General features: G+C 40.6%; 1 protein-coding gene across 1 annotated transcript in view; it reads left to right on the top strand.

Annotated features, from left to right (window-relative positions):
• akap13 (A-kinase anchoring protein 13) overlaps positions 1–15,000 on the top strand; it is a 39,315-nt gene that overhangs the window by 3,999 nt on the left and 20,316 nt on the right. The window contains exons 5-19 of the mRNA XM_079684753.1: positions 2,205–2,247; positions 3,302–3,413; positions 5,909–6,065; positions 7,386–7,453; positions 7,636–7,693; positions 7,888–8,062; positions 9,504–9,613; positions 9,863–10,009; positions 10,087–10,196; positions 11,049–11,192; positions 11,997–12,122; positions 12,253–12,370; positions 12,495–12,615; positions 14,332–14,462; positions 14,633–14,709. Coding sequence (XP_079540879.1) covers positions 2,205–2,247; positions 3,302–3,413; positions 5,909–6,065; positions 7,386–7,453; positions 7,636–7,693; positions 7,888–8,062; positions 9,504–9,613; positions 9,863–10,009; positions 10,087–10,196; positions 11,049–11,192; positions 11,997–12,122; positions 12,253–12,370; positions 12,495–12,615; positions 14,332–14,462; positions 14,633–14,709 — 1,697 coding nt within the window. The remainder of the gene's footprint in view (positions 1–2,204; positions 2,248–3,301; positions 3,414–5,908; positions 6,066–7,385; positions 7,454–7,635; positions 7,694–7,887; positions 8,063–9,503; positions 9,614–9,862; positions 10,010–10,086; positions 10,197–11,048; positions 11,193–11,996; positions 12,123–12,252; positions 12,371–12,494; positions 12,616–14,331; positions 14,463–14,632; positions 14,710–15,000) is intronic.

Raw genomic sequence — 15,000 nt, 5'->3', positions numbered from 1 at the left:
ACAATCGTTTAATAAAGCCGAACTGACAAACACTTAGCTAACAACGTAAAAAGACTATATAAATATATATTTTTCACATTACACAATTGCCTCTGCATTCGATTATTATTGGTTTTAGTAATAACGTATAACTAGCTGTGAAAGCAGAAAGCTATGAAAAAGAATTGCAAGCAGACATTCAAATGTAAAACTATTGCACAATTTATTAAAGAAATTAGTTCAGTAACAAAAACACATGCTTGTACATCGGCACACACACACACACACACACACACACACACACACACACACACACACACACACACACACACACACACACACACACACACACACATACCGGCTATCACAAACTTGTGCTCAGTTTCCCATGTCTCGGTAAATGAGTGCATTAAATTGCTTTCCATCTGCATCAACTTTTTTTTTTATTACCGCTGATGATATTGAGACGCATCAGAGAATAGCGGCATAGGTGGCCTATGATAAGCAAATGATATGCTCTGCAAGTATATATATATTATATCGATAAATATTGTTTTGTCCGCGAAACAAAAATCATTGTTTTGGATAGTGCAAACGGGTCACGCACCTTACCTTACTTGATTTGCAAAAACCATAAGACGAGTCCTTCGGTGGGCGGGGAAAAAAACGTGTTCGTCAGAATCGTCACTTCCTGTACTGACAGTGGAGGTGTCCTGAGAGTGGAGGTCTGCTCCGGAAATGTCCTGAGAGTGGAGGTCTGCAGGCAGACCCCTCTCAAAATAGACGCCTGTTTTCTATTGGCTCAGCCTCCAGTGATGAGGAGGAGGAGGAGAGAGGGAGTAAGTATGATGAATGTGGCTGTAGTCCTGTGTTCCCCCTGGGGGTTTCACCTGTAACTCACTGAAACATGTCCAACCCCCCTGGAACCATCAGATGGATAGAAGAGACACTGCTTCCTGTAGTCCATCGTCCTTTTACAGTTCGCACGGAAAGCATCAGTGTTTGTATGACTGTCGAGTACAGGAGTGTCTCCTCTGTCCATTTGACCTGTCTCACACACCTTCTAACTGCCTTTAGTTATGTTAAGGTGACTGGTATCAAAACTCCTTTTCATTTAGATGGTAATGCATTCAAATGAATCACTGCCGCTTGAAAGAACCAGGGTACACTTGCTGTTCCAGCAAGTTACCATAAGGGTCAGTATCAGATCTGTTCAACGCAGAGACCACCATAACGCGATGCAGGAATGAGTCCTAAAACCTGGAAATGAGTTAGCGTTTTAGCATTGACGGTTTCTCATGTCTCGAAGTCAAAACAAATTTGAACGGGTTTTTGGTTAGATGCCTGAAACAAGGTCTGTGGTTAACACAAGCGGAAGAGACATTTTTTCCAGTCAGTTAACTCCCCACTGGTGTATGTCGAAAGCTTTTATGTGTCATAAAAATGGCGGTTGCTCGCATGGAGAATCCTAAACGTCACCATCCAACATTCCAACATTAGCCGCCTTTAGCTAAGTGTTGTGTTGACGCCAACCTGGCGACGTCATGAAGTCTGTTTATAGCCTAAATTATAGTCAAAAATTCATAAAGGGGTGTTTTTATGTGGAGAATATCCTGCTGACCAATGCATGTACATCAAATACACCATTTGTTGTTGCAACTTTCTATTTTACCATTCATTCTTGGGCTAGAATAAATTCCAGTTCCTCGATAAAAATATATTTAGTCGCCTGGTGTTTTTGCAATTCTTATTCACCTTTTCTCTTCAGAGCTGATATATTTGACATGAGAAAAGGAAAAATGTGAAGCTTTATGATTCACTAAAATGAGTCCGTTCAACAACACAAATAATCCACTTGTGAAATCAATCAACTTGTGTTATAGGCACTTTATTACTACTGTTTACCTGTTGCTCTTTTTGACAAATCAAGAGATAATTGCCTTCATAAAAAATCCTCCAGAGTAGTAAAACCCTGTCTGTTAGTGTCATAAACTCTCTATCATAAGCTAAAAACAGGTTAATCTGTAACTCTGACTGGACTTCCTGGATCAGACCTCCCTGGTTCCTCAAACCACACACCCCCACCAGAACTTCCCGTACACTGTTCTAACTAAATAACTTAAATACATTTATACGATTAAAGGATATAATATATGTATTCCTGGTACAGTGTAAGGATTGGCAGCTGTGTTGATCACATGTGTGTCCCTCTCTGCTTCCTGTAGGCGGGAGCTCCTTCTGCCCCAACTCCGGCTCACTGGAGTACAGGTAATAACGCTCAAATTATCCGATTGTTGATGAAAAAAGTGATGCTTTCACACTATTTGAAAACTTTAAAGCTAACGTTTTAAATTACCTTTGTTTAAAAATGTGCCGTGGACAAATTGGCAGAACTGAAAAAGTGGTTGTGGGTGACCGTTTCATGTTCTAATAGTTCAATACAATACCAAAAATAACACAAAAAGTGAATTAAGGAGACATTTAGATTGCATTTGGGGATATATGGGAAGGTGATTTTTTTCACACAGACCCAACATCTTTTTAGGCTTTTTAGAAGAGCCTTGCAATGTATATGTCAGTTTTTTCGAGCTGTAAATGATTGAAAGTGTGTTTGATCTACAAAGTTTGGGAAGGCAGCGTTGATGATTTCCATCTCATCAGTAATAGATCTCTAGTCGATAGTGTTACATAAGCATGGCATGCCGAAACCCATATTATTGTGCAGTAACACAATTTAAACACAATATAATTACTGTAAATCTAAACGCACCCCACACACCACAACACAGACTATATCACCCCTTGCTGCTAAATACCAACAAACTATGCAATATATAAATGCCGTTAATAACTGTAATGGCTTTCTAACCTGGCTGCTAAATCCTAAGAACTGTTACACGGTGTGTATTTTGTAAATTGTGTAACTTACTGCTGTTAAATACCAACCACCTACTGTATGTGCAATAGATATGCAATATATATAGATGCCGTTAATAACTGTGTAATATACACCTGGCTGCTAAATCCTAAGAACTGTTACAGGATGTGTTTTTTTTTTATTATGTAACTTTTTTTTTTTATTATATATTTTTTATGATATCATAACTTAGTACTTTTTTTTTAATACATGTCACATATTTATTATGTAACATTAAGCTGTCTCTGGCTCTTTTCCTGATGTAACCACAAACATTTCCCCTCCCTGCTGCCTCACTGAGAGAGATTGCTGTATGTTGGTTAAGCAGAAAGTATTAAATTAGATTAAGTGATTAATTAAATTGCTGGTATGTTTATTAAACGTGTGTGTGTGTGTGTGTGTCAGTATTTCAGAGGATGAGCCGGGGCCCCTGCGCAGCGACTTTGAGGGGAAAGGAGGCCCTAAAATCAGCCGCACATTCAGCTACCTCCGCAGCAAGATGAGCAAGAAAGGGAAGGTGAGGACATGGAGTCACTGCGGGGGGGGGCGCACACGTGCACATGTTTGACCGTGCACGTACACTATTCACACTACAGCTGTGATGATATGAAGGGACATCACATGTAATTTAGCTGCTGCGTCTATCCATAGGGACTTAACATGTTCATCATTATGTATGCGATACACACACACACACACACACACACACACACACACACACACACACACACACACACACACCATTAGAATAAAGATTTTCTTTTTCATTCATTACATTGCATTTAGCTGACGCTTTTATCCAAAGCGACTTACAATAAGTGCATTCGACCAAGAAGATACAACCTTGAAGAAAACAGAATCAAGTACATCAGGTTTCATAGAGCCAAACATTTCAAGTGCTACTCAACTGGCTTTAGATAAGTCAGTCCTTTATTAGTATATAAGTGCTCTGTTAGCAGTTCTTTGTTAGCAATTCAATCGCTCGAAGTGGAGTCGAAAGAGATGAGTTTTCAGTCTGCGCCGGAAGATGTGCAAGCTATCTGCTGTCCTGATGTCAATGGGGAGCTCATTCCACCATTTTGGAGCCAGGATAGCAAACCCACGTGTTTTTGCTGATGGGAACTTGGGTCCCCCTCGCAGTGCGGGTGCAGCGAGCTGTTTGGCTGATGCAGAGCGGAGTGCACGTGCTGGGGTGTACAGTTTAACCATGTCCTGGATGTAGGAAGGGCCAGATCCATTCACAGCATGGTAAGCAAGTACCAGTGTCTTGAAGTGGATTCTAGCAGTTACTGGAAGCCAGTGAAGGGAACGGAGGAGCGGCGTGGTGTGGGAGAATTTTGGAAGAATGAAGACCAGACGAGCAGCTGCATTCTGGATGAGCTGCAGAGGTCGGATGGCACATGCAGGTAGACCAGCCAGGAGGGAGTTGCAGTAGTCTAGGCGTGAGATGATGAGATGATGAGAGCCTGGACCAGAACCTGCGTCACTTTCTGGAATTCAACTTAATTCATTCAATGATCTCTCATGAATTATAAAATATTATATGATATTGTATTATATCTAAGAATAGATTAGATTAGATTTAATGTGCTTTATTGATCCCAAATATGGAAATGGTTTTGTTACGGCGGAATTTTTAAAAGACACTGCACATAAGTTATATATATATATAAAATAATAAATAAACATAAACCTTAATTATATTAATATTTACAGTAGAAAGATAAATATGTATAGATAAGACAAAATAAAATATACAGTATACATTTGAACACACTTTCATTCTAAAGAAAAATCTGAATGAAGTTAGAAATATTTCCTAGCTTTATTAAAGTGGGATCATTTCACCAGTCTACCACTAAACCATGTTAGCTAATAAAGCATCTTGGGTCAGGATGCTTGGTTAGCATCATCATTCTTTTAAAGAGACCTATGTGTCAGTACATGCAGTTCATCACACCATGCAACCAGGTTCTCAGCCATTTAAATATATATACAGTATATTTAAATGAATCTCATGAAATAGTATTGAAACCCTCCCAGCAGACTAAAGCAAGAAGTGAAACTAAGTCAAACTGAAGTGAAAATAAATATTCAAATCAGTAAATGAGAAGAGAATATTAAGCGAGCTAAAAACATGTTAAAACCCATTTAAAGAATAAAACAAAAAGTGTCTGGACTAAAATAATAATAAATCTAATGACGTATCATAACGTTTTTGAGTTGTTGTCATTAGAGACTTTTTTTTACAATGGGCTGACGTGATGACAAGGATCCTGCACAAGGGGAACTTGGGGGGGGGGGGGGGTGTGTGTGTGTGTGTGTGTGTGTGTGTGTGTGTGTGTGTGTGTGTATGTGGGAGGCGTGTGGTGCAGTGGATGGTGCGGATCAGGGGGGCACAGGTTCAAACCCCACTGCAGTCAGCATGTCGTTGTGAGACACTTCACCCCAAATGGCTCCTGTGGGGGATTGCCCACAGTATATAGAGTATGTAAGTCACTTTGGATAAAAGCGTCTAACAAGTGACGTGTGTGTGAGAGTGAGAGTGAGAGCTCCCTTCCTGATTTAAAAGCAGTCAGACAGCAGCCGCTTGTAATGACTTTATCAAGAAGGAATCACACTGAGCATTAAAGAGGAGACATACAGGCAGGAGAGAGTAGGAGACAGCAGTTAGTCATGTTGAGTGACAGGTTTAATCGCTCTGTGAGGTGGAGAGGAGAAATCAGACCTGATGGGGTAAGCTAAATCTGTCTGTCTGTCTGTCTGTTTATATTCAGGGTGGGAGAGGTCGGCCATCTTTCCTTCCCTTATGCACATACAGTTATAGAGTATTACAGCTGGGCAATAATACAGTTTATAATAAAATACATAAAGTTGTATCTCTGGGTATGTTAGTATATTATATATATATATATTGTGTTGTGAATTACTGAGGCGTTATGACTTGCTGAAATCAATAGGACATAACCTGTTGATCTCTGTATGAACATCCATCTGTTTCATTGCTTCCAGGAGAAAGAGAAGGAGAAGAAAGGAGAGAAAGAGAGTAAGGAGAAAGAGAAGAAGAGCACTAACGGTCACCTCTTCATCCCCGTCAGTCCCTGTGCCCCCTCCTCCTGTCTGCACTGCTCCAAACCTCTGCACAGCAAAGACACCTTCCTGTGCAACAGTAAGACCCCCCCCCCCCTCCTCTCCCTCCTTCCTCTTCCATTCACCCCGGTTTTCCAAATATCATCTTATCTCCATATCTCTCCTGCCTAACTCTCTTGATTCCTCCTCTTCCTCTCGTTACCTTGGTAGTTTCACTCTAACCCTTCTCTTCTCACGGTACAGACCCACATTCCCTTTCATCAGCGGTCGCATTACTTAGAACACATTCATTTCCAAACTGAAAGAAGAAAGCAGAAGCTGCTGACATGTGATCCTTTCTGAATCATTGTGATGTTAGTCTACCTTCAGGATCATATTTATGTTTTATTATCGGGGATAGTGAGCACACATTAACAAAACCAGACATCCTAAATAACTTTGAACACCTTATCATTTTTTAACTCAAACAGGCTCTTTCCTTTACTGTAAATTACTTTTGAAGAGTTTTTTTAACCTCACGTCCAAATATAGTTTTATTCATATGCCATATTAACTTATGTAACACACATTATTGACATACATGTAATACATACTGTTAGTTTAAAGGACATTATGTAAAAATACTCACTTTCGTCATAGGACTACCTTTCTGTGTTACTAAACTTTAACTTCTTTTTGACATTAGGTTGCATGCTAAGTATTATAATATCAAAATTTCTGTGAAGAAAACGTTACTAATGTATGCTTCCAGTCCTTTTCCACCTTCTCTTGTCAACCCTGGTGATTCTAAAATTAGATGTGAACGTCTTGCAACTCTTTGACTATCTGGGATTCGTTCATTATGATGTCACTGCTCCTCAGCTAAAGTGATCAAACATAAAACCAACCACACTCATGCTTTGAAATGATACTTATTTTAAGATTTTATGCGGCAGAAATGATCAATATTTATCAGGATGGAATTATTGCCTATATGTTGTCAGAAACATGTTTTAGTCTACTGTTTTACTGTACATTATTGATCAGAAACAGACTTGAGTGTACTTTTCAACTGTAGAATCTTTGTTGGAAACTTAGATGTAAGATGAGAAAGTTTGCCCAGTGTTATTTTTTCCTCTGGCGGCTTTGTCACAAATGATCTAAATTGACAGCCACCTTCTGACCTACAGTGTTTCTGAAAAAAGAGAATAACTTCTTCTGCCTTGTACATTTACATCCAGCTTAATTGTATAGTGTTCAGTTCTGATGGACATCCTGCCCTATCTAATGTTACTTACTGCAGTGTATGTCTGTCTTTTTAAAAGCACAACAGTAGCATATCATCACAGGCCATGAATAAAACATTAGGGTTGGTGTGTATATGTTTTATAAAATGTGTGTGATGTGATCTTGTTCACAGACTGTGGAGCCCATGTCCATAAATGCTGCAGAGAGAGTCTGTCTGTCTGCACAAAGAGCAGAACAAAGGTAGGTCTGATACTCACCGGCTTCTTCTCTAAAAGTATCCATGCACTCATCAGCGTAAGAAAAGATACAGACTGTCAAATCAATGAATAGACATTGAAATAATGAATCGTAATTATTTGTATGACAAATTATCTTCAACTATTCTAAAAAGTTGACCTCATGATGTCCTGTGTTTGTCCCAGCAGCCATCCCCAGTGCCAGAAGCTGCTCCTGGGTCAGCTGTTAGCTTGAGGACTAAATGTAAGAACACATACACTCTGCTGTTGTTGAACGTGTAGAGAAATAATCATATATGGGTCGAGTACGTTTTTTTCAAGCCTAGGAGGAGCCCAGTACCTTTTAAACCGTTAATAAAAAGCCTTCTCAGTCCATTATACATCTGTATTTCCTCGCTACTATTGCTATAGTAAGTCCACTTTGATGTTTGTATGCAGCTACATCTTCAGCATCATCTGTATCATCTGCATCCTCGTCTTCGTCACGGGAACGCTGGTCCACGGCAACCACTCCTGATGACCAGCTCCCCACGTTGTTTCCACGGAGACACAACAGCATCTTCAACCCGCACAGCAACCTGTCCAAGAGCATCTCCACCAGCAACATAGCAGGGTGAGAACCACACACACACACACACACACACACACACACACACACACACACACACACACACACACACACACACACACACACACACACACACACACAGCGCACTACTGTTAGTATTGGCTATCTTGTCTGGGGTCCACACACTTTCAGTCAAACACACATTAACAATCAATTGTGAAACAAATAAAAAAAAGGATCATTCTTTTTAAACATCATTAAACCAAACACAAATTTAACAATTAAACACTTTCTTAAGAATTAATAACACAATTATTCTATAAATAAACAGTAATTCAGGGTAAACAAAAGCCGCCTTAAATTGTACATTTTTCTATCCTGCAATTCCAGACATGGTATATTCCCAGAAAATATGTTATTGAAAAACTTTGACAATAAAAATAAAAACAATTCTTTGTGAATAATTTGTCTAGATTTACATCTAATTTCTGAAGTAAAGATTTGTTGTTATTTTAACAAAAGTTTGAAACCAGTTTTTACGTATTCGCGTAACAATACGTAAATAATCATTTCCAACTGACCATGGCTCTGTAACAGTGCTGCCAATTTATACAACAATTATGTAATTGGGATAGTAATCCGTGATAATCAAACGTTTCAAATACTAGTATTCACTTATATTTTGAGATAAAAGCAATTATTGTGTGGTGTAGATATAGAAATGCATGACAAACTGGTAAGGAGTTTTAAACTTTATTGTAACGTGATTTCTGAATTATTGGCATGACGTCCGATAATTTCCTGACACAAAACAAAGCTGCTGTCACAGAGAGCCGCTGTGACCCCCCTCTGTGTAATGTGAGGGTGTATCATCTCATACTGCAGCTCTATCTGTTCCTACAGTGGAGACCCTGTCTACTACTGTATCTCACACTCCTCTGCAACTCCAAGGAGCTGGAGCATGCTTCAGCAAAATGCCTTTCCTCTGATTCAACCACACTGGTAGTTATAGTTGAGGTAGTGATGGCTCTTCGTCATGTCTCTTGTGCTGCTTCCTCATTCGTGCTGAAATGAGCAGAGGAAGTTTGGGTCATTCTTGGTAGTATAAATCATTTGCGTTAATTCTTTTTAAAGGGTTTCAGATTAATCGCAAACAATAACACATTAACATTGACAACCCAATGCGTGATATTTCATCATAGGACTTGTATTAAATGTTATGTTTGAACTGCAAGAACACAGTATTGGGTTTTCCATCAAACTGTAGAACAGCCCTCATCTTGTTACCTCAGTGACTTCCTTTAAGTCACCACTAAGACCACTTCTCCCTGCACAGAGCTGAGTTTTTTACCCTCATTTGTTCCTTTCTTCCCTCTGTAGCGATCAAACATTGTATGTATGGTCCCAGTCGGTCATTCTCTGTTCCCTGTGTGAAGCAGCCTGTGTACATGCTGTAGACTTGAATGTTTTGTTGTGTCCCTTATAGGCTCGATGTTGAGGTTCCACTGAAGGGCCTGAAGTCTCTGTCCCAGTCCACCGACTCGCTCCATAAGGGGAGCAAAGTCAACGCCTCCACCGAGTCCCTCACTGATGAAGGTACACACACACACAAACACACACACACACACACACACACACACACACACACACACACACACACACACACACACACACACACACACACACACACACACACACACACACACTCTCTCTCTCTCTCTCTCTCTCTCTCTCTCTCTCTCTCTCTCTCTCTCACACACACACACACTGATAACCTGTATAAAGAAAATGGAGAATGTGTCTCTGAAGGGTCTCTCTTCTTATTATTTGTGTGCGCTTGTGTAGGTACTGAGATGATGGACAGTCAGCTGATGGGAGAATTTGAGTGGGACGTCAAAGATCTAGAAGCTGATTCTTGGAGCGGAACGATGGATAAGAAGTTCTTGAAAACGTTGAAGAAAGATGAAATAAAGAAACAAGACGTCATCTATGGTAGAGAGAGAGGAAGAGCTGTATGTGTCAATGCTCCGTTCATGTATGTGTACATAATATGGATCTTCTCTCCACAGAGCTGTACCAGACAGAGTTCCACCATGTGAGGACTCTGAGGATCATGTCGGAGGTGTACTACAAAGGCCTGCACAAGGACCTGCAGCTGGACAATACAACTCTGGACAAGGTGAGGATCGGCTGAGTGTCACACAGTTTCACTAGCAAGGACATTACATTACATTATATTACATTTAGTTGACGCTGTTATCCAAAGCGACTTACAATAAGTGCATTCGACCACCAAGATACAAACTTGAAGAAAACAGAATCATATAAGAACATCAGGTTTCATAGAGCTAGAACATTTCAAGTGCTACTCAACTGGCTTTAGATAAGCCAGTCCTTTGTTACTATATAAGTGCTTAGTTAGTAAATTCTATTGCTCGAAGTGTCGTCGAAAGAGATGAGTTTTCAGTCTGCGCCGGAAGGACCACCACAATATGTTGATTTACAGGACATATTGACTGTAATGTGAGTGGTGAAGGGTGTGTAAGGAGTAAAGGGCGAAGGGATAAGGGAGGGAGGGATTGTGAGGTTGAGGGGATGAAAGGAGGGAGGGAAGGGAAGGGAAGGGAAGGGAAGGGAAGGGAAGGGAAGGGAAGGGAAGGGAAGGGAGGCAAGGGTTGAGTGGGTCACGAGGTGGTTGGAGGGATGAATGAATATAGCGAGGGAGAGATGAAGGGAAATAGTAAGGGATGAAGTGATGAAGGGAAGAAGTGATGAAGTGATGAAGGGATGAAGAGATGAAGGGATGAAGGGATGTGGGTACGGATGAGGTAGAATGGGGGATGGATGAGAGGAAGGGAAAGGGAGCATTGGAGACAAAGGAGGTTGGATGTGTTGAGCGGCAATGGTAGCTTAGCTGGTGGTTTCAGTAGGGGTGAAGCCCTGCTCCTGACGTAAGCTAACCAATTCACTTCATTAATAAGATGTCATCAATAAAATACTTGAATTAAAATCTGTGCATCATTCTCTGTAGATTTTCCCTGTTTTGGATGACCTGTTGGAAACGCACACACATTTCCTCACCCTGCTCCTAGAGAGGAAGAAGGCTTCGTCCACTGAGGGAGAGGGCAGCAGCAACTTCCTGATCTGCAGCATCGGGGATGTGCTGCTCAACCAGGTGAGCAAGAGGAGAAGAAGAGTAACACTATTCCTGCTCTAGAGATAATGTTTATCGCAAGGGCCCCCTCTACTAAAAGCAAAGGGATTTTCTCATTGGATATTGTAATAATACGGAAAATAGTTGAAGCATATATGCAATCGCCAGAAGAATTTACAATGTCATGCTATTAACAAACAACATCACAGTCTCATGACACGTCACATCAAAGCTAAAGGCGGCTAATGTTCACTTGTTAGCAACCGTCTTTTATGAACATACAAAAAAAGCTTCAGACATTCACCAGTGGGGTATTTACTTGCTTTACTTTTTTTTTATTTCGTAGAACAAAAAAAGAACATTTCTTACATTTTTATCAACCATAGACAGAGACCGTATTGCGGGAATCAAACCAAAACCTAAAAAAAAAGACAAGAAAACCTGAAAAAATGCTAAAATCTAAATGCTTAAACTCATTTTTGGGTTTAGGACTTATTCTTGCACCACTTCATGTAAGTTGTCATGATACTGACAGCCTCTAGAAGTTGTGCATTATGTCCCCAAACTACAATAACCCCATGATAATACACATGTTGGACTTGAGTCTTCATGAACTGTTGCCTTCTTTCTCCAGTGGGGGACATCAGAGGTTAGAAGTTATTTTCTTCAAGTTCAATTGAACTTTGTCTTCCTCTTGTTTGAATGTCCTATCATTCAATCAATACATTGAATTGTTATGGCCACATGTTATCATCCACTGAAATATGAATGAACATTAAGAGAATTTGTCATCTGAGGGGATTCTGAAAGTGTTCTTCACTCCAGTTTTCAGGCTGCAGCGCTGATCGTATGAAGAAAGTCTACGGGAAGTTCTGCAGTCGCCACAGTGAAGCGGTTAATCTCTACAAAGACCTGCACGCCAAAGATAAACGCTTCCAAGGCTTCATCAAGGTCAGCACCCATCTCAAATCCAAACATATCATGTCTTTTTGGGACATTTTAGGGGTTATTACAGAGATGTAATTAATCTGCATGGTGTTACGTGGAGGTACAATAATTCCCTCTGTGTGTGTGTGTGCAGAAAACGATGAGCAGCAGCATAGTGCGGAGGCTCAGTATTCCAGAGTGTATTTTGTTGATCACTCAGAGGATCACCAAGTACCCCGTCCTCATCCAGAGGATTCTGCAGCACACTAAAGGTACGAGTGAAGACACGTCCTGCATACAAAGGAATGCACTGTAACAGTGATTCCCCCAGAGACAGGGTGACTGCCTGCTCTGTGCTCCAGTGTGTGATCGATGTGTTCCTCTGTGCTCTGACAGACTCTGATGAGGACCACAGCTGTGTGTGTGAAGCTCTGCGCTGTGTGAAGGAACTCATCACGGCTGTGGACAGCAAAGTGAACGAGCACGGGAAGAAGCAGAGGCTGAAGGAAGTCTACAGGTAAACCGTCCACACTGTGACTTTAGAAAACTGATTCAATACTAATTTCTGTTCCAAAGGGTCTGACGGAGCCCACCACAGAAATACAACAAACAAAAAAACACACAGTTTATAGTCTGAAGTTCAGTGGGGGCCTATGAAGATAATGTGATCAAAAGCTCCGGAGCATCAACCAAATAAACAAAAACAAATCGTAACCTGATGGAGTTCAGAGTGAAAATCGTTTTTTAATCACATTTTCCTCCTGTCAGCTGCTGCATATTTTAGAGATAGTAATGAAAGAAAATCCAGTAACCTTTGTTTCAATTGTTTTTCTTTCTTAGACAAGTAAAAGTAACTAAATCATGTTTTTGTTCTTAAACCAGTAAACAGAAAAGTTTTGCTTTGTAATTGACCATCTTAATACAAACTTGAAGCATTAACAACAGAACAAAGTGACAATAGTTCTCAAGCACACTTGTTATTGTGGAATTCTGCCCGCCCCCTTTGATAATTGTATCATTTAGGGGAAAAAAATTCCAGTTGCTTTTCTATTTTCTGGTCAAAGAAAGAACACTGAAACAAAGTCACACAATGAATTGCAAATCAAAAATAAGAGGATGAAGATACATTGAATACTGTATTAAATAGCCGACATGAGGAATGCCCAATGGCGCCTTTCTGGATGTGGACATGTGAACAAGAGTTCCAGAGTCAAGCAGCTGGATCTCTTGTACATTGATGTTTTTAATTATTTGTGACTCAGTGTGAAGTAGGGATGGGTACCGAGCCCCGGTATTAAACGGGCCCCGGGGCTGAATTATTAAAGACCGTGGTACAATTAAGCTCCGACGTTATCGGTCTTTTTATCGGTACTGGAGACATGTAAAATATATGTCATATGTATTATTGCTACTGAAACATTATATTGCAGTTTTAGTGTCGCCAACTCCGTTTCTAATATGCAAAAAGACTGCAAAATGCGTCAATGATTATTTTTAGTATTTTCGATCTTTCCAATCCAGACGAGAGATCTCTCTCCTGTCTGTGTGCGAGGGGGCGGGGCAGTTTACACACACGCAGCTGCCACATGCAGCAACACACACACACACACACACACACACACGGAGGAGATGGCGGAGAGAACGCGCTCCGAGGTGTGGTTAAACTTTACCCGTCTCGATGTGGACAATGCTCGTTACCAAAAGTGCAATAAGAGTTTAGCATGTAAGGGCGGTAACACGAGCAATTTGTCTAAACATTTAGCAAAGGGCACCACATTCAGACGGAGGAATGCACCGGGTTCGACTGTCTTTCTAGTAACGTTTCCACTTCAGGTGTTATGTATGCTAGCAGCAACACACAGAGTTAACTCAATTATACAAACATGGGTTAATGATTAGAGGTAACAGAGTTACTCTTTATTTTGTTAAAATTTCAGCTATTCTGTTTACAATTCTGTCATCATATTATTTAATATGATTTGTTAAAACACTGCTGTTTCTTTTGATGTGAAATATTATTCATTTAATTTAAATAAAAAGCGATGTTAGTTTTGTTCACAATTTGTTTAGTTAGTTTACCTTGTTTTTCTCTCCAAAAGAACCGATAAGAGAACCGTTAAAGTAACGGATCGATAAGCGGTATAAAAGTAGTAGTACCGTTAAAACCTTAACGATACCCAGCCCTAGTGTGAAGTTGGAAAGTAAACATGTCGTTGTTTTCTGTTGTCTCCAGTCGCACTGACAGTAAGTCCATCATGAGGATGAAGAGCGGCCAGATGTTTGCCAGAGAAGACCTGATGAGAGGCAGGAAGCTGCTGCATGACGGAGCTCTGCAGCTGAAGAACACTGCAGGGAGACTCAAAGGTACACGGTGTCTGCAGCCTGCGAGCAGCTTCAAACACATGTTCTGTTCTGCAGGGGAAAGTTGTAAAGCAGAGGGTTGAATAGTCAAAGAAATCGTCTTTACCTATTCGACCACAAACAGTGTCTTTCGTCGACTCAGCTGAAACCATCTTTGTGTCTTTGTGTTGCAGATGTGCAGGCCATGCTCCTGTCTGATGTGTTGGTGTTTCTTCAGGAAAAAGACCAGAAATATGCCTTTGCCTCATTGGTTAGTAGCACATTGCAATCCTTAATTTTTTAATGCACCAGTGACAGCCAATGCCCCAAAGGCATAAAGAAGGATGTTGAGACTACAATTTGGTGCTAAACGCTCAATATCACGGGACCTTACAAAGCAAGTTCTAACCCACACGACTCCTCCCTTTATTGGACTCTTTGGGTAATGCGTAGGAACGTAGCCGTACTTTTTTTGTCAGCGATCAGCGATTCGCCCACTGTTTTTGACGCCTGCAGGGTTAGGCCATGGTTTTACACAATTCAGTCTTGTACATCCTGTTAC

Source organism: Notothenia rossii, assembly GCF_949606895.1.
Source record: "Notothenia rossii genome assembly, chromosome: 5".
NCBI lineage: Eukaryota > Metazoa > Chordata > Actinopteri > Perciformes > Nototheniidae > Notothenia > Notothenia rossii.
Note: the sequence above shows the minus strand (reverse complement) of the source record. Positions and strands in the feature narration are given on the sequence as shown.